The sequence below is a fragment of the Taurulus bubalis genome, assembly GCF_910589615.1.
Source record: "Taurulus bubalis genome assembly, chromosome: 6".
Taxonomy (NCBI): Eukaryota; Metazoa; Chordata; class Actinopteri; order Perciformes; family Cottidae; genus Taurulus; species Taurulus bubalis.
In genome coordinates, this window is record NC_136594.1 from 17531457 (window position 1) to 17554532 (window position 23076).

General features: G+C 41.3%; 4 protein-coding genes across 7 annotated transcripts; 2 read left to right on the top strand and 2 right to left on the bottom strand.

Moving 5' to 3' along the window:
- Positions 1-499: 499 nt before the first annotated feature.
- LOC306737782 (ras-related protein Rab-40C-like) lies at positions 500-5698 on the bottom strand. The gene is made up of 6 exons (XM_079219570.1): positions 5419-5698; positions 5271-5331; positions 5117-5177; positions 4954-5031; positions 4510-4732; positions 500-2559 (listed from the first exon to the last, which is right to left on the bottom strand). The coding sequence occupies exons 1-6, from the start codon at positions 5570-5572 to the stop codon at positions 2258-2260; spliced, it is 879 nt and encodes a 292-aa protein (XP_079075696.1). The 5' UTR covers positions 5573-5698; the 3' UTR covers positions 500-2257.
- Positions 5699-8053: 2355 nt separating this feature from the next.
- Positions 8054-17269, bottom strand: LOC306737772 (inositol 1,4,5-trisphosphate receptor-interacting protein). Its single transcript, XM_079219560.1, is given in 3 exon segments — positions 8054-10146; positions 17211-17233; positions 17236-17269. Coding segments are annotated over 3 exon segments (1941 nt in total). The 5' UTR covers positions 17255-17269; the 3' UTR covers positions 8054-8247.
- calhm1b (calcium homeostasis modulator 1b) lies at positions 12314-14787 on the top strand (the record flags this gene model as incomplete). Its single annotated transcript, XM_079219569.1, has 2 exons — positions 12314-12859; positions 14156-14787. 2 exons carry the CDS (start codon positions 12314-12316, stop codon positions 14690-14692), a joined length of 1083 nt encoding a protein of 360 aa, XP_079075695.1. The 3' UTR covers positions 14693-14787.
- On the top strand, positions 17010-22613 carry LOC306737788 (RING finger protein 122; the record flags this gene model as incomplete). Of its 4 annotated transcripts, none has more annotated exons than XM_079219578.1 (7): positions 17010-17558; positions 17758-18125; positions 19597-19750; positions 20440-20482; positions 20990-21031; positions 21648-21730; positions 22493-22613. In XM_079219578.1, exons 2-7 carry the CDS (start codon positions 18101-18103, stop codon positions 22611-22613), a joined length of 468 nt encoding a protein of 155 aa, XP_079075704.1. In that variant the 5' UTR covers positions 17010-17558; positions 17758-18100. The 4 variants fall into 4 exon arrangements, with proteins under 4 accessions (XP_079075704.1, XP_079075706.1, XP_079075705.1 ...); XM_079219580.1 differs by having other exon boundaries at positions 19623-19750; XM_079219579.1 differs by lacking the exon at positions 17010-17558 and having other exon boundaries at positions 17735-18125.
- Between the last annotated feature and the right edge of the window lie 463 nt (positions 22614-23076).

The window sequence follows — 23076 nt, forward strand, 5'->3', positions numbered from 1 at the left end:
CGTCGTGTCTGGTAGCAAAACATGTTGTTTACGTCCTTTTAGTCTAGACGTCGGTCAATTTAGCACCGACGCTCATTCACACGGAGCTCAGAAATGCCACGGTCAGGTGGGAAGGCGTAAAGCGTCACATTTTCAATAGTGAGCGACTCATCTTTGTCCCGGCGCAGCCTCGAGGCGATGAGAAGCAGCACCCCCGCATCTTTTCATTAAAAGTGACCCCGCAACCTTTGGGTGACTTTTGACCGCGTTGTATTCATCCGCTGCAGCGACATGCCCGGTTATCCGAAACTGGCCAATACCGAGAGAGCGGCTAATCAATTCAGCACCCCCACACGGGTTTTATTGCGCTGGAGCACCGGCGGCCCCGGACTGGACAAAGGGTACAAAAAAATATTCCCACAATTCCCCACAATGATAAATAAATGAAAAATCATTGCAGCACAGTATAGAGGTTTATGAAAACACAAAGCAAACCTGTAGCTTGACCCTTTATTTTGTTGGGTGACTGTTTCAGTGGAGACAAAATGATAATTGAACCCGTATCCAAAACCTTTAGAAACACAGCTCAACAATCATTATCAAACGTTTACATATAGTGCTTTAAATGTTCTTTTAGCCCGCTGTACTGGTCTCAATACAACACATCAAACTGGTAGAAAACATGCACTGATGGGTTATGCCGTCAGTGACCCTATATGACACGCATATAGCCTGATACTGGGAATGTTGAAGTGGAAATACAGCACTTTAATCAGAGGTGGAAAGAAAACGGAGAATTTATATTGGTTTAAAAACATTTCGATAGATTATTTGATTATTAAAAGAGACAATATTATAGTTACATCTAATTTAAAATCCAAGACTTTCTATGCCCTTTCAGAAGTGTTCAAGTTCATCTGACATTACTTTGATTACCATAAACGACCATTCAAATCTAATGTACACAAATGGATCACAGGGTTTGAAAAGAATAATTAACTTACATTACAAATACCCAACACTTATTAAAAATCTCACAATAGCAGATGTACCCTGTAACCTTCCACCTCTGATTCTTACAGATCCACATATTACCACATGGCCACAGCAAAATAGCAGATTAATCTTGTTTTACATTCAGAAATACATTGGGTACAAATAAAAGATCCAAAAAAACAATGAGATAAAAATATTCTTCACCCATGTCTTGTGAGTTGACAAATTCTTGTTAAGGACCAAGATGCGATTGCAGCACCTTTTGAAGGCATAATGGCACGATGGAGCAAACAATCTGCACATCATGAGTTTGTACAAGGTTTCCTCCTCAGCACCCAGGCAACCTCTGAATGGCCCCACGGGTTAATAGATTGATGGATTTTCCTGCTGGTGGTAGTTTGAACCAGTCTAAGGGACGATAATGCAATTAAAGAGAATTAGATTTAGATTTAGGGGCAAAAATGGCCTGAGAAAGTCAACAGATCTTCAAATCAAAGACTGATGGAGGTGGAGGGTGAATTCATTTGGGCTCAAATTAAGGGACGTCCTCAAAACAAGAACATTTAGCTTGACTTTGCTGGTCAGTTTCACAGATCAAGTAGTGCTAATGCAAAGAATGTTTTTTAAATTTGTCTAAAATCCAGTCTGTCTGGGGAAACTACCCCCGCAATTCTCATGACATTCAATTTAAACCAGTTCTATTTAAAAAATAACTAATCTGAGTTTTAAATAAGTAGCTGAGCACCGTTGAAGTTGCCACAGGAATGTTCCACGGTAGACAAGAGCATAAGACACACAAATAAGTTTTACACCAAAGCAAATCTCCCAAAACATTCAAGACAAAACAAACTCCTTTCTGAGATCAATCACCAAACACTGACCAAAACAACACACAGCATATTTACAAATTTAAATACAATAAACAATCCTTTTCCAAGTAAAAACTGGCAAATCTCCCTCCACTCATTTGTAGTGTTAACAGGTGAGCAACAATCCTTGATTCACATCCGTTAGTCCCGGGGAAATCTTGTTCTACTCGATGAGAGTGAGCCCCTGTACGTAAGATAACGTCCACAAAAGGCCACCAGCAAAGTGAAAAGAGAACAGAAACCAATCCAACCATCCAAGACAGTTCCCAAAGGTCAATGTGAGTTCACAGCTATATCCGTTTCTGGTGGAGACCGTTGGTGGCTCGCCGTGCTCTTCTATGGCCTTGTAACCTCTTGGAGCAACAACACCTTTAATATGGGCCCTACGGAGGCAACCATTAGTCCCCTCATCACTATGAAATCTTACAGTTCCCCTTCGAGGATGACGACGAGTTCTTTGGAGGACTCGGCGGAGGCCTGAAGGACTTTGAGCGTTTCAGACTGTTAGCTTTGCTTCCGCCGCTGCTGCCACCTGAGGCTGCACTGTGGGTCACAGAGTAGGAGCGTCCATGCATCATGACTGCGTTCATGCCGTTGGCCATGGAGAAGGACTTGAGGTGGGACTTGATGGACACAGGGAGGGGCAATTTGTCAATGAGGTGCACCGGTGTGCAGGAGACGATGGAGCGGCAGCACAGATCTTGGAGGCTGAAGACTGTGGAACAAGAAGATGGAATATGAATGTTACAACTGGATGTCATGTCAGATACCACCAAAAACTGCAGGCGTGAGACATCCATAATGTTCGCCGATGCATCTTTTCGGTTTGCACATAAACTGTACTATTTGGACAACTGTATGTGACGAAACCCCCATGTCTTCAGTGAGCTCTGATACTTGCATCAGACAGCGGTTTATCAGTTTTGCTCTATATGTCCCTGTACCAGGGGTATTCAACAAAGATTCAGCGAGGTCCAGTTAGAGATAATTTCCTCATGCAAAGTTAAATTGAATAACATTTAAACAATATATATTATTACAGATATCCAATTGAACTGGATTCATTATAAATAATACATACTCTAATAATAAATGCATGATCTTCTCTTACTTCAAGTAAAATAAAGGCTGGATTTAAAACAGAAAGCTTTTGAAAGCTGTGACTTAAAATAAAGTACTTCATTTTAGAAGAATGAATTTAACTGAATTGTCCTGCAGCTTTAAATTCAGTTTATTCAGGCGTCAAGCAATGTGGGGTTAGGGACTTTATCTGTGGTTATTAAACCACTCTGACCTCAAGGGTGCTATGCTAAAAAAAGAAATGTGTGTGCAGGGACTTTATCTGCGGTTATTAAACCACTTGTTTCAGCTCATTTCTCCTCTGTTAACATCATTGTTGGTCAGTTAATTCATGTGTTAGGGTTCTGATCACATTAGGCTCTTAGGTAAATTTTTCTGTGCCTTCATTTCGGATGCGGGTCTGTACGTTTGCTCTAAAGATGTCTGCTTTGCCTCGTAGAGGCGCTTCACATTGCTGCTTGTAATATCGCTGAACATGAGACATACTTCTTTTGAATTGGTTGTGTGAATAATAAACATATAAGAGTCTGTTTATTCTTGATTCAAGGCTTTGGTTAAGCTGTCCACATTTCTCTTTTTGGAGCGCCAAGTGAAATAACTCGCAGTCCGCCTGTTAGTGACCCCTGCTCTAAACCATAAATTAATAAATAGAGTTTTGTTCACTGCAGCGATTCTACACACTAAAACTATATGAAAATGTAAATTGTGCTTGCTGACACAAGCATAGTTTAAAGAACACAACTGACACTTTGTTCTTGCATTTCTACAACCAATGATAATCAGCTGCAGTGTGCTCCACAGCTGACTACCAGTGTCGGTTGTCTGGCCGTCACCTCTTTAATCCGGATAAAATATTGAGTGGAATTTGATTGAGTTGGTCTCTATCTTTTCCAATTGAAAGCTGCTTATGGAACAGTTATGGCTCAATAGTAAGTAAGCACAAATAACACTGTTGGTTTGATTGTTTATGATGAATTAGAGCTAAAAGTAACGTGTCATATGAAGCAATCGTTATACATTTAATGAGTTCTCTCACATTTTATTTCCATTCACCATCTCACCATCTGCGTCGGCAAATTCCCCCGTCTCCATTACGAGCGTAAGCGTGGGTCTGAGTGTCTGTACGAGTGTGCACTATCTCCTATCAAGTTGTTTTTTATAGATCATAACTTTTGTGTGGGAAGTGGACTATGCCTCATTTTTGTACTTACATAACTGTAAAAATGAGAGCCCTAGTCACTAATACTTCACGAACCATGCTTTAAATGGCATTTAAGGAACTGTTTTTAACAAAAAAAAATAGCACCAATAAGAACTGTTGACAGTGAGGACTGGATTATCCACATAACCAGTACACTGTTTCTGGGAATTCGAAATGCTTTGAATTTGACAAATGTAACTCTATTGAAATATTTTGAATAGTCCTATACCCACTACACTGGGGTGGTGAGAGGTAAATAAAAAAAATCTAAATCTAAAACAAATAAAACTTTAGATTTATGAGAACACTCTTTCTACCATAGACAGAACAACATACATTACTAATCCGTCAGATAACGGACGCAAAAACTCGTAACAAGCTCACCTCGGTTGGGTTTCCAGAATTTTTCCATCCCGTGCCTCATCAGCACAATGCGGGAAAGTTCTGTGAACGATTCGATAACGTTGAAGTTGCACAGCGGACTGACTTCAAAGAAAGTCATGCTGTTCTTTTCTGCATAGGCCCTTGCCTGCTCCGTTGGTACCTGCCGCTTGAAAGCCAGGTGAAGACGATTTCCCACCAGAATCCTGGGTACACCTGGGGCATGCTGATGGAAACAAACAATTTGCTTTTAGGTCAGGTAAACAAAATTCTGTAAACCAGATTTCTTGATATAATGATATAATAAACTAATATACATTGATTTAGCTCAGGGATTTAGCTCCCTGATTTATCTCAGGGATGAAAGGATATAGACACAGGATAAACCCATTCCCATGCACGTCATATATCTCTTTGTCAACCAGAAAATGTGTTGAATGAAGTCACCTCATCAATTTCCCGCATCCAGCGGTCAAGGCCATCAAATGACCAGCCGTTAGTTATGTCATACACGAGCAGGATGCCCTGTGGAATAAAAGCCGAACATGTTGACACATATACAGAGTGGCATAATGATGGAGAACACATAAATTGCTCCGCAAGTTGTCACCTGTGCTCCACGAGAGTAAGACCTGAAGATGGTGCAGAATCTGCCCTGCCCCGATGTGTCCCTGTGGAAGACACACACAAGCATGTACAGTGAGTACACTACCATGCTATGGGTCACTTTTGACTTGATCATTCTACTTTGTTAAAACACCTACCATAACTCTAGTTTCACTCTTTTCCCGTCCAGCAGAATTGTGGTGGTCTTGTAATCAATCCCTGATATTACACACACAAAGTTAGTTAACGTTGGTCAATCCAGGCCTTTTGATTAATTTCTGAACACAAGCAGAAATAGTTACTCACCGCTGCTGTAGGGATAGGGAGACTCTACTGATCCGTCTTGTAAACTGTCCAAGATTTCTCCTTTCCCAACGTCGCTGTCTCCCACCAACAGAAACTTCAGCAGATAATCGTAGCTCTTGACTGGACTACTCTGTGTGCCCATCATCCCACGCATTGGATCCGTTCACAGAGAGCTTTGTCAGCTCGCCAGACGTCCACTATTCGGGCGAAGGACGAACCAAAAGGTCTCGAGACTGCTAGCTTAAGCTAGACGACCGTTGACGTTAACGTGAGCTAAGCAGCTATCTGGTACCGATGATTTACAGCAACTTGGTTCTTTGTGAAGTCAGTCACAGAAAATAAATCATAGTTCGTCAGGACTCTATCAAACACACTTTTCACTCTGCGTTACTCGCACTGGAAGCTCAGCCCAGACACGACACAACGTTCACATTAATAACCAAAACAACAATAACTAGCAGTTAGCTGGCTTGTTAGCTAGCACAAACGAGAATAACATACTCTAGAGGAAACAGGAAATACGAAGTAAAAACAAGGCTGAAAATTCGCATATAAAACTACAGTCTACCAAATCAAATACGATTGTTTCACTTTGTTTATGAAGAAAAAAGCCAACGAGGGACACTGAAGCTTCCGAGCACAACGTTGAGCCAAGTGGACTGCGTTGGAATTTCCTGTTTTTGACGTCATCAGCCACGTGATATCCGGGTAGGATTTATAAAGTAAAATACACCCTAACATGATAATTACTTGTTTTTTAATTTGCCCGATTTATTATTAACAACTGAAGTTTTCTAAATCTCCCTCGTGTTTTTAATTCAACTGATCTTCTGATTTTTGATCACATCGAGATTCTTAATTTTATTGATGTTGTGTGGCTATGCAACTCAATTGAAGGGACAGTTCACTCAAATAGGCAGGAATTATTTAAAACGTTTTAATAAGATAACTATGCCTTCAGCAACCTGTTTATTGGGTAGCAGCTGGAGTTAAAATGGATCTGATGCATGCTGGGAGCTGGATGTGGCCTATTTATGCAAGACCATGTGAGAAAGAATGGCAACAGTGATGGGTGAAGAAATGAAGCCCGAAACCAAATTATTGAAGAATGCGTCAGATGATGGCTCTTCAACAGTTGAAGCAAACAACGTTCTTGCATATCTGACCGTCTCAGCCTCCGAGGACCAGAAAGGGCTTTTCAAGCCAGAAAAGGATGCCAGGCTCCTCAAGGAAATGCTATGGGATACACAACAATATTGGTAGATTTCAGCTACATTTGTGCTAAACTCACACTTAACACAAAATGGGAAAGTTTGAAAATTAGAAACACTTTAGTTCATACAAATTTGTTTTATTTGTCACTTTTCATGTCACTATAACAAGGACTGTTTATCTGTCCTTAAGCATTTGAAGGTCCGCTAAAATATGCGATAGGTAAGCATCCTATACCATAGCATGTAGAACAAGTATTCTCAGGAATTCATTACTTGTATATTTAAAATGCTGGTAGGGATCAATTATTTCACTGCAAACAAATAAAACCCAATCACTGAAAATGGGGAACATTTATAGAAGCCCTGATTAACTTTGTAAGTACCTAAAATGGTCTAGTTACTGACACCTCTCACTTTTTCACAGCATCAGGGAACAAAATCACTAGTACCAAAAGTTACACTTTGTGCGAGCTGATGACTGAGGCCAAGAAGCCTGACAGCACTGGAGCTTCGAGTGATAAGAGGGTGTACATCAACAACTGCTTCATGACTTCATTAACATGCTTTATTCTCTATATTTGCAGCTGTACGATTGAAGGCAAGGTGAACAAAGAGTCCAAGTTCCTCACTTTCACTTTCTTAAAATTCAGTGTTGGACAAAATTTCCACTTCGTCATCACAATACGTCAAGAGCAAGTGAAGCTCTAAACTGTCAAATAAAAACGTGTTGACCCCCAAATCCAATGTCTTTCAGCAACTCTACATGTACTGTGACATCTCTTTTGGGGAAATTTATTCCAAGTCAGAGTTCAGAGGCTTGCAATTATGATCAAGCTCCCAAAAGAGTGGACTCTGGCTTAAGTAAAACATCCACAGGTGGAGGTAGCCAGATGTGGAAGGTCTTGTAGGATGAATTGTTTCATGTGTGCTTGATGGCCAAAATGTTAAGCTTCTCTGTTTAGTCTACGATCAAGCTTGCCAGCTGGTATGATACGTGTTTATGCTCGAGGTGGAAGCCGTACGGGGATGACTGTGTGCACCTGCTGTGACTCAACCTGCTCCACGGCAATGGCTAAAATGTTTACACATGATCTAACTTTAGCATCAATTCATGAAGCATTTTAACGTTATGTACAGGCAATGTATGCTAATTCAAAGTGCTTATTCTTTTTTTTTAATAATGTGCCAATCTTGAGATGTAAATGATTGAATTACAAACCTAATTTGTTTTGTGTAGGAGTAGCTTTGAAGTTTTGTTTTGTCTTATTTCAACAGCTTCTAAGCATATGATCTCCACTCACTCTTGGAAGGTCGACTTGAGCAACAAGGATGGATTTGACCCTCGGAAGAAATTCTTGGCTGCTGACACTTTCAATTTAGAGGACCCCTCCACATGGGAGAGCATAAAGACTTACTGAAGTGGGAGCAGTATTACTAAAGGAAATGTGAATAAAAATAAATAAATTGCTTATCCTGTGTATCTGAAGTTTTTACTGCAATTATTCAGAAGTAATGGCATAATTCACCTTGTTCCAACAGTGACGGGATTACAAATATAATTTAAACTGCACACTTAACACTGCTGACAGTTAAAATATGTTAACAAATGGAGCTGTTAATCTAGATAATCATGTATCAGCATGTGTGCGTTTCTAAGCATTTCTTGGAAATGCACCACAGCATTTTTGTAGATACAGCTGTGGACCACAAGGGGATGGAAGAGATTCACGGTCTTTGCATGAGTATATTCAGCAGGAAGTTCAATAACCCTCTGCCTTAAAGGGTTCCCAATAAGAACATGGTGCAGTAGCTTTTTCTTGAGGCTTCTCTCCATGAAGGCCAGTAAGTCTCGTAGCCTGCAAGCCACAAGGGTTGGTTTCCACTGTGATGGGTCTTTGGTCAAAAGCAGATGCATTAGTGCAGCTTTGAAATGAAAATCCTTGAGAGCACTGCTTCCTGACAATGCCGTCTGTCTCTTGTGAAGGAAAAGTGCAATTTCAAGAGTTTGTCTGTGACATGAGTTTCCGGGCAGGCGTTTAGAGATGTGCTCAAACAAGCTATCTTCATAGTGTGTCAGGGAGAGTGTCCAGGAGGTATCCATGTTGTTTGGGGAGCAATGATTAATGAATAAATGGGCATCAGTGTTGACTTTAACCACAGGATTCATACTGAAGCTAATCTTCTTCCCTGATCTGAATCGAACTGACAGAGCACCTGGAGCGCTAATGTAGCGAATGTTGAGCTCAAACTCATACTTGTGAGAAATCTGTTCCCACGCTTGTTTGATGGTGCTCTGAAACCATTTGGTAACCAGGGATTTTGAAAGGAAGGGGGAGTTCTTCGTGCAAAGAAGGACGTCACGAACATCAGTCATTTTCGTCTTGGCACTCTCAGTCTCACAATGCAGCAAACACACCATATCATCTGAATTAGGAGACTGACAGTGGCAGCCATTTGGGATTTTCTCATTTTCTACCTGTTTGATTTGACCACAGACTTGCATATCTGGCAGCAGGTCACTTGCCTGACTGTTCCACAGCTGACACTGGAAACTATATGGATACGGTGGGGTAAAGGGGACGATGATATCACACACGTCCACTATCTGAAAGTCCTCAATTACCATGCCGCCTTTGCTATCACAGACGGTCCTCATGGCTGCAAACAGATCCTTTGTGAACCCCTCCATGAACTCCTTCCACTTCTTATTGGATGAGACTTCTAAACATTTAGAATGAAATTGCTGCAGAGTGTCGTTGTCTGGTAGCAGCACTTCAGCAGTGGTGCACGTCACTGGGAACGCCGTGGTTTCTTCTTGTTTCAATTGGGATTGTTTTCCGAGGTATTTCCTAAAGAAGCGGATCATAGAAATGATGGAGAGTGCGTTCCATATGTACCAGAAGTAATCCCCTTCCGAGTCAGGTGATTCTTGTTCTTCGGGGGTGAACACCTCCTTCTCCTCAGACTTTTCTTGTTGCCCGTGTGGTCTGCTTGGATCTGTAAAAGAGCCATCAGTCTGGATATCTTCTCCCTGTTGACTCTTCTTGTCCAACTGTAAATCTCCATTTTGTTCATGGTCAATTTGTAAAGTCTTCAGAGCAGTCTCAAGTTCACTTTTGAAGTTTTGAAGCCAACTTGGATCTGAATTTTCTATAAAATGTCCTCTTTCTGATGAGTGGTGATCAACAACTTCATTCTCTGAATCTTGATGGATGACAGTCACACCTTTTAAGACTGACATTGTGTCTTTTTCAGTAACATGTTGATCAGACTGAATGTTTCTTATGTCATCCTGAGGCCCTCTTTTGTCAGTATGTGTCATTTCCTCAATGACAGGTGCCATTTTGTGGTCCAGTTTCTCGCCTCCCATTAACAGCCTCTCTTCATGCTTTTGGATGCCCACTGTGGTGATCTCATCCCATTCCTCAACCCCGGGCTCATCCCTCGGATACGCTAGGAGACCCAGAGCTACCACAAACACTCGCAGTAGAGTATCTTGCATCATCAAAACTGTCTGTGAATAAGTCAGACAGCATAAATAATTGTTAAAAAGAATTTCAGTCATTTCGAAGAATGCACAAATGTTCTTCAAAATATGTAAAAGAGGGAGAAAGAAAAAATAATAATAGATATAATAGAATACAAGTCCTTGCAAATTAGTGAAATATATAAGAAATGATCCTGCAGGCAAATTTCATAATGATGCAAAGCAAGTAAGAACAAAGCTACTTCCTCAATGGCCTGGAAGCATCCTCTTTAGTCGTTTCTGTGATCACATTGTGTATCAAACATCATTTATTACTGCACTTATTAACATTAAAGGAGAAGAAGAACAAGAATACGCACCAAAAGAAGTGATTATTTATCTCAGCTTTGCGATGTTCCGGTAATGCGTGAATTGGCACAAAAGAGGAAGCAAGAGACTAACCTTGCACAGCCACCACCTCAATGATCTCTTCCTATTTTAGATGTCGTTGTAGGTCTTCTTTCGTGACTTATTTCCTGCACACCCGGCCCATCTGCTCTGCTGTGACATGTTCCTGTGCAATACACAGAAGAAAACAGACAGACTTCCTGTACGTTTAACTGCAGTCAGAGTAGTATGAAGTAAACCATTTACTCCGAGTAACTGAATGAATCAAAAGTTTACAAATGCTTCTTGTATTATGAAGGACCAACCATTAGGCCACTCATTATTGTTAAAATAAAAATAATGTGTGGAAAATGGTTTGCATCTATGCATAGTAGAGTAAGCCCTGGCTTTTATCCTCTTGTGGGCTTCTAACTGGTTTGTCGAGCTCTGCCTCATTCAGTGGGTGCAGTTGCCTTGATTTGCCCGAGTGATTGTCTTTTTGATTTATTTGGTTCTGATGAAACAAGTGGAAACAGATTCACCTTTCACCTCGTAGACAACAACCACATTTTCCAGCCAAAGCCAAATGGTTCCAGCCAAAGATTTGAATGTATTGAGACCATGTTTGCATGTCTGGATCGTTCTACAACACTGCCTCCCAGAGGTTCAGGTGACTTGAAGTTACACAACCACATACTACAGTCGTATAAAGAGAAAGAGAACAACAATAATTGTGAAATGGAATGAATTGTAAAAGGACTAGCTGGAAGTGTGTTTGTGAGGACTGTAACTGGTTTACTTTTGAGTAAAATGTGCGTTGAATGAGAATCTGTGGTTACATCACTGAACACCTGTGAGGGGAGGGGCATGATGTCAGATGATGTGGTCGGCTTTGAACATCCCCACAGAGGATTTGAGAAACACCTTTCAGTCAGTCAGAGCTGTGATGTCTAATAAGTATAATATATCAAGAACTGCAAGTTAATTACCACGGACTATCTTGTTGCTATATGATATAATTTCCTCTCCTTTTGTTCATCCAACGTTAAGAAAATAGGTAAGTGTGTGTTTGTTATCTTTCTTTCTGAGCTACGGCAATGATTTATACCTGACTTTGTATCATTATCTCTATTTCAAACTGATGAAACTTGATGAAAAGATGGTTTAGAAGAACAGTCATTGTTCACTACAAGCATATGAGATTCTGGTACCACTTTCTAAAATGTCCCCATTTAAAAAGGGTTTATAACAGCTCTATCAACGTATTTAAATAATGCATTAATGCTTTGAAGCTTTTGGATTGTCGGGTTTGGAGAAGTCTCTCTGTCCGTTGAGCCTCTGCATAGCATCTCGATCAAATTTGATAAGAAATTATTGTGAACAGTCTAGGATTATTATTGTAAACCCCCTTTATTAATGAGTTACTGACACTTATAGAGTTACTAACCTTTACTGTAGGATTAAAACATGAGAAGCCTTTGGCTCTTTGTTAGTGACATATCAACATTTACAACTGCAGGATTTGCTGTTGTTAATGTTATATATTACATTAATATAGTATTAATAAAGCCATTAGTTGCAATTAAAAAATCCCTGGACAAGAGGATACGAGAGTGGTAAAGTGATTCTGGCTAAACCTTCATTTAATACAATAGGAAAATGGTGAAACTTGTTCTCAAGCAAATGATGTGTACCATGATGCAACAAATCTGCATGTTTTGGCGTATCTTTCTCCCACGTTTTTCCCTGATTGATTTCAAACTTCCTACTGCAGTTGCTGTCATAGATATAATTCCATCTAAACCAAAGATCCACCACATCTGCCAAAATGGATAAGTTTCGTATGATGTTCCAGTTCCTCCAATCCAACCAGGAATCCTTTATGGATGGGATCTGTGGGATCATGGCACTCGCTAGTGCACAGATGTACTCTGCCTTTGAGTTCAGCTGCCCCTGTATGCCAGAATACAACTACACCTATGGGATCGGACTGCTCCTTATTCCACCTATATGGTTTTTTCTGATAGGTTTTGTGTTGAACAATAAGGTGTCAGTGCTCACAGAGGAATGGAAAAGACCCATAGGGCAACGAAGCAAGGATCCAACAATCCTCCGCTACATGTTTTGCTCGATCACACAAAGATCTTTAATAGCACCTGCAGTGTGGGTGTCTGTCACTCTCATGGATGGGAAGAGCTTCCTCTGTGCTTTCAGCATGGAATTGGACCTTGACAAGTTTGGGAATTACACTCTGCTGACGGGGCTGTCCGAGCTGGAGAAGCTCAGAATGCTGGCAAGGATTCCATGCAAAGACCTATTTCAGAATCAGGAAATAAGAGATGCAGCATCACGATACATCAGGTGCATATCCCAGGTAGTCATCTCATTTTTTCCCCCCAGACTTTTATTGTGTTTTAACTTGTTTTAAAATTAGAGGCAATAAGCTGGCAAGCATGGAGAAAAGAATGAAGATTTGAAATACCAAACATCAGTTAAATGGCACATTTGAATAACGAGGAATTATGGACTGAATGTGAAAAGTATATCTGAATAGATGTGCCTACTGTTGTTAGCTATAAGGTAGCATGGTTGTTTGGATGGTTTCTATAGATGGTATAACAACAAGAACATTTAATGTAAGTAAATCTGTCGTCATCAACTATCGGCCTTTTTAACAGAAGACATTTTGACATATCAGGGTAGGAAAAGCACAGTTCTAAATAATAAAATTCATGGTGGCTAAATGTCATTGCTCTGCCTCAGTTTCAGGGTTCTGGTGTTGCGAATGCTGGTATACTGGGACACTTGACTTGAAAAGAGTGATCATTAATGTGAATAACAACCTGTGCCTTTATGACAAGTCAAAATGAGTGCTATGAAAAAGGCCTATTGAAGACACTGGTCATGTCCTCAGAATGTATCTTTAATGAAGCCTGTGGATCTCACAATAGAAACATTGTTTTATTCATCCTTGTGTTTTTAGTATTTGGGGAGTCTCTGACTAAAAGGGCATTTGTAGTGTAAATTATATTATTATCTTTGAGATAGACCAATCAGTCACAAAAAATAGACAATGTCGCCAAAGTTGGGGACACTTACAGCAGACAGTTTTTGAGCTTCATCACATGAAATGATGACCAAGCAAATTCAATTATGCTTGCTTTATTCCTTAAAAACTGTAGTTAACTTAAATCTCCCCACCCTGAATCTAGCCTTGCACTTTGAGCTCACTGAAGCTTTCTTATTCGCTTATTAGCGGGAAAGATAAGCTCTCTAAATGTATTATTCATGTCACTGGGACCTATTTCAATCCATCCAAAAACACCCACACTGTTATTTAGGTCTTTGATCAGCCCAAGGGCATTTATGCAGGCTTAAAACTAACATGTCTCTGAAAAGTCTATTGATATTCAGATTCTGTTAATGAGCTATGAAACTGTCAGGAAGCTCCTGGATATGCTTCATATATATATATATATATATATATTTTTTTTTTTTCACGGATTGGTCTATGCGACTTCCAAGATCTTCAGTATCAAAAACACCAACACACACAATATCGCCTCGTCCATCTCTCTGGTTTCTAAATTCTTTGAATACTGTGTTTTAGTGCTTGAAATAATGGTAATTTTGCCTCAACAACACATTTAATAATGTATTTATTTTACAGGCATGTGGATGGATATTTCTGCTCATGATGATCTTCACAGCCTTCATGATCCGAGCTATTCGTCCATGCTTTACTCAAGCTGCCTTCCTCAAGACCAAGTACTGGTCTCATTACATTGACATTGAGCGCAAGATGTTCGATGATACCTGTAAGGAACATGCCAAGAGCTTCGCCAAGGTTTGCATCCAGCAGTACTTTGAGAACATCAGCGGGGAAATGCGCAGCTTCCACCACCATCGCTCCAGCAAGGACGACAGTGACGATGAAGACGAGGATAAGAAGAGAAGTGATGAAGACAAGCTGATGGGTATCAGGGCCCAGGATGACATGAATAAAGTTTTATGGAACTGGCACACCTCTAAACCAGCTCTGGCACTGAGAAAGGACCAAATGGACGGGGGAAACAATGGCAAACTGAATGGAGCGGCCAATGGAGCAGCAAACGGAGCAGCAAACGGAGCAGCAAACGGATTTGTAAAGGGACACACCCGGGACGTGGAGAAGAGGGAATGGGCAGCGTACTACAGCAAGGTCTGACGAGTTCAAAGGGACAAAGGAAAGCTATCAATGGCTCTTCTTTAACTTTCAGACAGCTGTATTGTTTCAGGAATCATTTACTTCTATTAGCTAGTATTAGTAATTTATCAAAGTGAGTTAAAACATATAATTGTATAAGCTTTTTCCTTCAATGCCTAGAACATATACATTAATATAAATTGAATTCACTGCAATGTATAGTTTGACTGATAGTATAATACTTGAGCATTACACGATGGTTGACATATTTCTGGCTCACTTCAGTAAATCAACATAGTTCTGGGTGGAGTCATAACCCTGTTTGTTGTTGAGTCATGAATTACTGAAAACCATCTGCCATTGCTCTCTGAGGGAAAGAGTGTGGCCAAATGTGAAGCCTGCACCGTCTAGGCTGCAGAAGTAGTGCTGCTGTTGAGCAAAGCATTATGATAGCACACTGTACAGTTTTCAATGATTGATAACACTTGTGAATGTTTGTGTTGCTCTCAAGTGCGGGGCCACCATAAAGATCCCCCTGGCACAAAGCAATGTGTTAACGTGGATAATATTAGCAGAAATCCATGCACGTCAAGCCCCTGCGGCTTCTTGCTTTAAAGAGACATTATGTAACCTTTGATAGAAGAAATACAAATAAAAATGTTGCCTGACAAATTAAAGTTGAATTCATAAATTATTTTTTTTACACTGAGAAGTTTTGCCACCACCACAACCTTGCTTGGTCAGGTATGACCAGTAGCTTATGGAAGCTCTTCTGGCAAATGTTAGTTAATATTAACTAGCTAGATATTTCTGTATAAGTGACATTACTGAGTCAGTGTCCGTTGTCCTGTATCTGCCGCTTGGCCACAGTGGCAGTTGATTTAATTCCACATTAAGCTTAACAGTGAGATATAATTCAAACAAACACTGTATCTGCACTGGCCCATGTAACAGCCTTTTGGAAGAGACACATTTTCCATTAGAACATTTGTATAATGTAATTTATTATGCTTTGAAGCATGTGTGGTCTTAAACCTTGTTTTACAAGTTGATAAACCTATGTTACTTCATTTCCAATAAGGCAAACCTATGATTGATGCAAAAACAAAAGGTTTGGATAGCCAAAACAATTTACATGTCACTAAGAAAACAAAGCCAACATTTACATCTCTCTTGCTCCGTCATTTTCTTGCTCAGTTCCGTCAGTCACTCGCCCGGTAAAACATTGAGGAACTGTCCTCTATGTTTAAAAATCTATGTATTTACAGCAATCACAAATTCTTTCCTATCGTCACGAAGCTCTTGATGCAATATTGTTTTATCCTATTTCACAAGAGGGCGTGCTGTTAACCACCATGCTTCACATGCCAACAATGACAACACAGCCCTGTAGCTACAATAGATCTCATGATTCTGAAATCTGTAAACATCCAGCAGTGCATGCATCTGTGCGGTCAATCCAGCTGTTACAGTACTAACGTCATTACGAGAGGGGAGGGTGAATGAAAATGGCATGAATCCCATTGAAGCCTCTACCTCCCTCCCCTTGACCGTCTCGCAGCTCGCCCAGTGGCCCAGCAGCTGTTCTCTCCCTCAGCGGTTTGGCAGCAAAGGCTGCTGGTGTGGGGGTGGACGTGCAGGCAACGTTTTTGTCCAGGCTGTGACTTTTCCCTCTGTGTCTGCCTGTTTTTGCCTTTGTGTCTTGCTTTCTGCTTTGTTCCCTCTATTGACAGATGTATCCCCCTCTTCCCTTCTCTGTCTGCCTTATTCTTCCTTTGAGAAAGAGTGACATGATGTTCGAATATAGATCAAACAAAGCAAACATGAATACTAATCTGCTGTAGATCTAAAAATACAATATATGTATGTGTGGAAGGAAGGAAATGGTGAATGAGGTTGCACCGTTTCTTCTTTTGCTGACCTCCACTTCACAAAAATGGCTTTGTTTTGGTTGTCAGGACATCCGCCATGCGCATGCTACTGGCGGGGGGCCTCCCATGGACTTTTGCTGCAAATGTCTCTCTTCTCTCCCTCTCACATATACATGCACAGGAGTGTGCGCATACAGACACATACACATCAGCATGCTTGCAGGCGTCCTATTCGTCAGTGTCAGGCTCATTCTGCCTTCCTTCTGCCTACAGATTGGAGGACTGAGGTAGCGAGGGAGGGCTGAGGGAGAGGAGAGTTGCGAGGCAAAACGGCTGGTCACATGAGCAGAGATCTGTTTACAAACCCAAGGCAGAGCAGAGCAGGAGCAAGGGGAGGAAGGGAAAGGCGAATTGCAGGCGGTCTCTGAGCACCATTTCGGATTGAAAGAGGAAGAGGGGAAGCCTGCCCTGACAAAGCCAGCTGGAGGTGGAAGAGTCTGAATACGACACACACAGACAGACACACACACACACCACCTTTGTCTAAGATTTTTTTTTCTCAATTGAAGGAGCAGATGGTTAGAGGGAGAGTAGGATCCCCCCCTACGCGCACGCGCACACACACAAACACAGACACGCACTAACTGACACACAAAACCCACGCTCACCAGCAAAACACCAATCGCAGCTAGAGGACTGTTGTTGACTGCATGGAGCTGCCTTCACTTTGTTTGTGCTTTGAGGAAAGCAGCACATCCTTGCCTTCTATACTGAGGAGGAATACCCGCTGCAAGATCAGAGGACTGGAGGAGGAGACAACAGAGGAGTGGGGGATGAGACTTGTGAAAATCCTCTGTTAAAAAAAGCAGCTTTAGGAGGAAGACAAAGCACAGACTAATGCCAGATAATTACCTTCATTGGACGAGGACTGTCATTTTGAGCGGTGGATGTCATTGAATTTGGTGAGGGGACAACACTTCAGACGCAAAGTATAGAGGCCCATTTCTGCTGGAAATGTAAGTATTTCCTGTTACCAAGCAGCCTGTGTCGTTTATGACATTGTGACTGAGTGAGATTCAGCTTCTCACAATAACAACTCCCGAATAACACATGGTATGAGGCATCTGAATAACAATCAGTTATTGTCAACAAGATTTCTTGGTTTCTTCTTCTCTCTCGCTCTCCTGTGATGACATCATTCTCATTGGAATCCAGGAGCACATGAGGTCTTCGCTCCTGGTCCAAACGCCAGTCCCAAATCTCCCAATCCTTACACGGGGTGGTTAATCCAGATTTGGGAATGCTGGGCAGCACACTGCTGAGCCAACAAAACCGCACCTCCCAAGGATTTGTGGAATCTGAGCAAATCTGAAAATCTTGATGGTTGTTTTTTGAGGAGCTGACACCACCCAACAAAAGAGTGATCCAGCTCAGAGGGACTCAATCCAGGTTCCAAACAGATTCAGCGTCCGTCGCTTCGGCCCACGAGCTTCGCTCCTCTCCAGCCTTCTCCTGACAGGGCCCGGATTCACTGGCGCTGCTCTGGGAGTTAAATTTCATGCAACCATCTCAATGGTGTAACGGTAAGTGAGTGGATTTCTCTGCCGTCTGCCAAATACACAAGAGGTGGTGGCGCGTGTACTTACTTGTATATCTCATAAACTCAGTTACTTAGTTGCTGGCTTATGGGATCCCTGTAGTGGGCATACTTGATACATGGTACATTACTGGCCTCACTTAAAATACAAGAATAATTCAAGGTCATGTTTGTTTGACAGCCATGACAACTGAAACTGAATACATTGTATTCCCTAACTTTACTTTATTCTTGTTTTATTGCTGTTGACTGATTCTGCAGTGTATCCATGCCTGGTTCATAATTGTATCTCTCATTATGTTACCCTAGGTCTTCCCTACACTACTCCCCCACCCCCTTCTAAATCCCCCAATCACCCAGCCATGTCAAATTATCCAACCCATACCCCCCACAGAGTGCAAGCTGTACCCATTCATTCACTCTAAAGAGAGACACATGGACAGTTAGAGGCTGGCAAAGAACATCCTCGCTGCAAATTAATAGGAACACATGTGGCATGTGGAAGTGGGGCTTCCTCTGCTATTGTTTAACCAAATGATCCTTTAGTCCCCAGAGTTCAATCTGATTAATATACCCCACCCCCTGCCACCTGCAACACACATACAATTCAGACAGGCACTAGACATCTCTACTCTTCCATCCCCCAGTGCTCACACACACACACACACACACACACACACACACACACACACACACACACACACACACACACACCCAATAGAGTCTGTGGAACAGATGGTGGTGAAGCAGAGTCTGTCCTCCATGTTTGTCTTGTTCACAGCCAATTAATGTGCCGTCTTGTGATTGCCTCAGTTGCCACCACAGTGCCAGTCACAGCTCCCTGGAAACACCTGCATCAAAACAAAGACCAACAATTATGTAAAACTCCTCGCCAGATATATGATAAAACTTGATTGTGTGGAGATGAGACGGAGTGCCACATTCTCATTGTCAAGCAGACTGTCGGCAGCCAGAAACTCAAAGCACGTGGTGGTACTGAAGATTCACATTGTAGTTAATGATCAACGATCTCCTACTTCTCTGCCATGATTCCTCACTGTAAAATATAATTATGCTTTCAAATAATAATTATTCCTTGACCAGGGAAAATAATTTCCATAGATCCCAAGAGCTTAACTTCTCTCTAAACTCTTAACAGAGCAACTATCTGCACAAATTGCAGCGTCTGAAGTCTACGATACCAATTAAGACTAGTAAGGCACCGTCGGACTGCTTTTTCTTTTTTCAGTAGCTCTCTATTTTGAGATGGAAAATGCAATTTAAAGACTGAGGCTGGAAACAAACATAAAATACATAAACCTATAAATAAAATAGGTTTCGAGGTTAACTGTACTAAAAGTCCCACAGAATCACAGTTACTCCACTACATTTAACCATGCAAGAAATATAAATGTGTGTTAAGTATGTAATCTATATCTGCAAACTCCTCTTACCAGAATGCCTGTGTGGTTTGGGTTCTCAGCGCTCTGAACACGACTGCAGCATGACGTCTGACATCTATCACCTCCCGCTCAATGTGTATGTCATTGTTCTGGGCATTGGCCTCTTCGTCTTCATGCTCAGCCTCATCTTCTGCTGCTACCTGTTCAGGTAAGATGGGGAGGATTGACAGTAGAGAGCGTTTCGCAGTTTGAACAAGCATTGCAATACAGTGTGCCGCAGCAGGTGCAAAAATTATTCAAAATCAGCTCGGTAATAAGATCTTAATATGTGATGATAGCAGCAATAAGGGTGAAAATCTATGTAGTGGTTCCCTGCAGAGTTGCCAAAGTTGCTACATATATCTATAATTGTATAATTGTTTGAAAAGAAAAACATATCAATATATGCTAGTAGCAGGGCTATTTAATACAATTAAGAATAAGTTATATTGGGCTAGAGGCAGCTATGTTTTAGTAAAAGGCCCTAAAACTGAGTATAAAGTTAGCAACAAACTAGCTGATAGTTTGTTTTTGTACGGGACACCCGAACATGAAGCAATATCTCCTTGTGAGCCCTCGTACTTATTCTGCTGTTCAGTCAGTGTTTTTCTCAGATGGCTTCATTTGAATAACCTTGAGACCCGACACAATAATCCACAAGAAAGAAACAAAGTTTGGGAAAGAATTCCATTTATTCTGTTATTTTTCTACCAGGGTGGTGATGATCTTGTTTACTCAGTCATCTCACGAGCCTTTGCGGGGGCCCGACCCCCAGGTTGGGAACCAGTGATTTAAGTTACAGTTGTTATGACAGTTTATTCTACCATACAGATGTTGTTCTCCCTCTGCCTCACTCAGGTTGAAACAACAAGGAACAAGGGAGCAGTTCAGCTACAATGAGGTATGTAGTCACTGCAGTATCTGTCACTACGGGTGAACAAGTAACACTAGCTTCTGAGGCAGGTTATAAATAGGCTACTAATATAGCACTTCACACCGTTATTGTCAACTGTGAAACCTAACACAGCCATTTATACATGACCTTGACTTCATCCATGTCCTTAGCTGCCCTCTGATTCACAACTGCTCATCCAGCTGCAGTGTGAACAGGCCTGACATGATGAGCAGGTAGCAGCAGGGTGTCGCAATGTAGTGTGGTGACAGTTAGTGACAATGTTTACAGCTTCGGGGAAGGTGAAACTCCAGCTGCAGCCATCTGTATTATATGCATTCATGATGGCTTTTTTTTTTTTAAACTATGAAACCAATACAAGAGTTCCACTCTTGCAAATTAGGACACTGAACCCATCTGACATGTTTGTTTTACGCCATAGATTTTCTGCCACCAGAACTGTGTGCTATCACATCAATCACATAATATTTCTCTCCTCTTTTTTGCCAACTGTAGGTGGTGCTGAAGGGAGCAAGCAAGAAACTGAGCCTTCTAGGAGTAAGTTATTGTTGCTGCAAAGCCTTTACGCATTTCTCGTGTTGAACATACCATGACCTGCATTTAACATGTGCAGCTGTGCACATTGCATGACCACACTGCTTCTGTGGCAGCTATGGTGTAATTAACATGCTGCACACACTCCGAGGAGATGGCCTGAAAATACCTTGCATCTTAAATGCAGCCATTTAAAGAGAGACATGTCAGAGTGCCTGCTTGGCTCCCTTTTTGTAGCGGAATTAAGACTCCAGGAATAACTTTACTCATTCAAAATGCATTACAAAAAGATCTCATCTCCTGCGATTTCTAAAAATATTGCTTTCCCAAGGTCTTTCTTTTTAAGACAGTGGTGGTTAAGTGTCATTTTCATTTCAATTCAATGTTTCAATCTCTGTACAAGGGAATGCTAAAACACTGCTACTAGGAAAAGTAGTTAAGGTAAAAGCACTATTTTCAGTGCTACATTTCTACTTGTGTTAAGCTATAAATCTAAGTCAGACTTAATTTATTGACCAAACTTATCTCATTGAATGGGATTAGAGATGGAGGGAGAAAAACTAATTCTGATCACAAAAACTAACATTGCATACACGTGTTTGTTTGTTTGTTGTTTCAGCAAACCTGTGCGGTTTGTCTGGAAGAATTCAGGACCAGAGATGAGCTGGGAGTGTGCCCGTGCTCACATGCATTTCACAAGAAGTGAGTGTTACAGAACTGGAAATACAATACAGATAGATATCAGCACAATACATGTGAAGCTGATAACGGTAACTCGTTATTTTAGCATAGAGTTACACTAGAATAGAGGAAACAACGAGCCTCACGGTGCTGACAGGACTCGAGTTTCTGCATTTCCGATCTACAACATCGGATATAGAACTCTGATTATGTTGACTAAAGAAACGAGATATCGCATATTACTTGGTGAGCTTTTGAGTGAGGTTTCTCACCTTTGGACTACGTCAGACTAGACATTAGGAAACTCTTGAGTGGCATCAATAAACTCATGTCGGCAAAGAAAGACAATACAAAGATATCCCAAAATGACCAACTATTCCTCCATGTTGGATTGGACTAAGCTGTGATTTTTTTTTTTACATCTTTGAAATGCACCATATAATTTTCAATAAGAAGGTTCTAGCCTTTCTATATAGTTATAGGTGCAAAGTAAATGTTTACAGATCTTATAGAACCTTTTTGTAGAAAATATGCATTTATTAGTGAGGGGTGAACTGCTTTTTTTCTTCCTACTTTTGAAGACTTACAAAGTGCACTTTTCAAAGCATGTCCTACACTAATCTGAAAACAGGACAGCAGTTGAACCAAAAGCCACAAGACTCCATTATCACATTTTGGACTAAACTACCATGATTGCTTCCTCTTTGTCCATACTGGAGTGTCAAGTGGAGTTTTACGTTGTCATTGTTTGTAAACTAACTGTTACTGAATTTGTCCCGTCAGGTGCCTCCTCAAGTGGCTGGAGATCCGCAGCGTGTGCCCCATGTGTAACAAACCCATCCTCCGGCTCCACACAGACGCTCCCCAGGGTGCCGAGGGGCCATTGGATCCGGAGGAGGTGTGAGAGCGCTGGGAGTGACGAAACCGGACTCCCCTTACAGAAAACACACACATTAAATACACTAGGGATGATGGGCAGCGGTCATCCGAAAGACATCTCACAAGAAATGTTGATAGTGATCCCAAGTGGCTGCCTTGCTGCTGACCTTTGAGCAATATGCCTTCCCGGGAATTGGGTATTGACAGCACCAAAATGATCTGGTCAGATCAGTTAGGGAGTGGGTGGATGAATAGGATATTTTCATAAAAAATACTCCTAGTTCTACTTCCATATTGCAATGGTCACCAAAAAAACATGTCAGGCAAAAGGAACCACATTAGAGAGCAGGATACCATTGCCACAGTCACCAGACGACTAGTGCAGCACTGCCAGAGACAAACATCACTCCAGGCATTGAGCAGGACATCAGGATCAGTATGGATACCTCTAATATCTCAGGGGTGTTACCAATACAGCCAGCACAAAC

What these genes read in the sequence shown, in the direction of transcription:
- LOC306737782 (XM_079219570.1), bottom strand. Translation starts at nt 5,572, where the DNA reads ATGCGTGGGATGATGGGCACACAGAGTAGTCCAGTCAAGAGCTACGAT. An exon ending in AGAGTGAAACTAGAGTTATG is followed by an intron (nt 5,178 to 5,270) that starts GTAGGTGTTTTA and finishes TGTCTTCCACAG; the next exon opens with GGACACATCGGGGCAGGGCA. An exon ending in CTTACTCTCGTGGAGCACAG is followed by an intron (nt 5,032 to 5,116) that starts GTGACAACTTGC and finishes TTTATTCCACAG; the next exon opens with GGCATCCTGCTCGTGTATGA.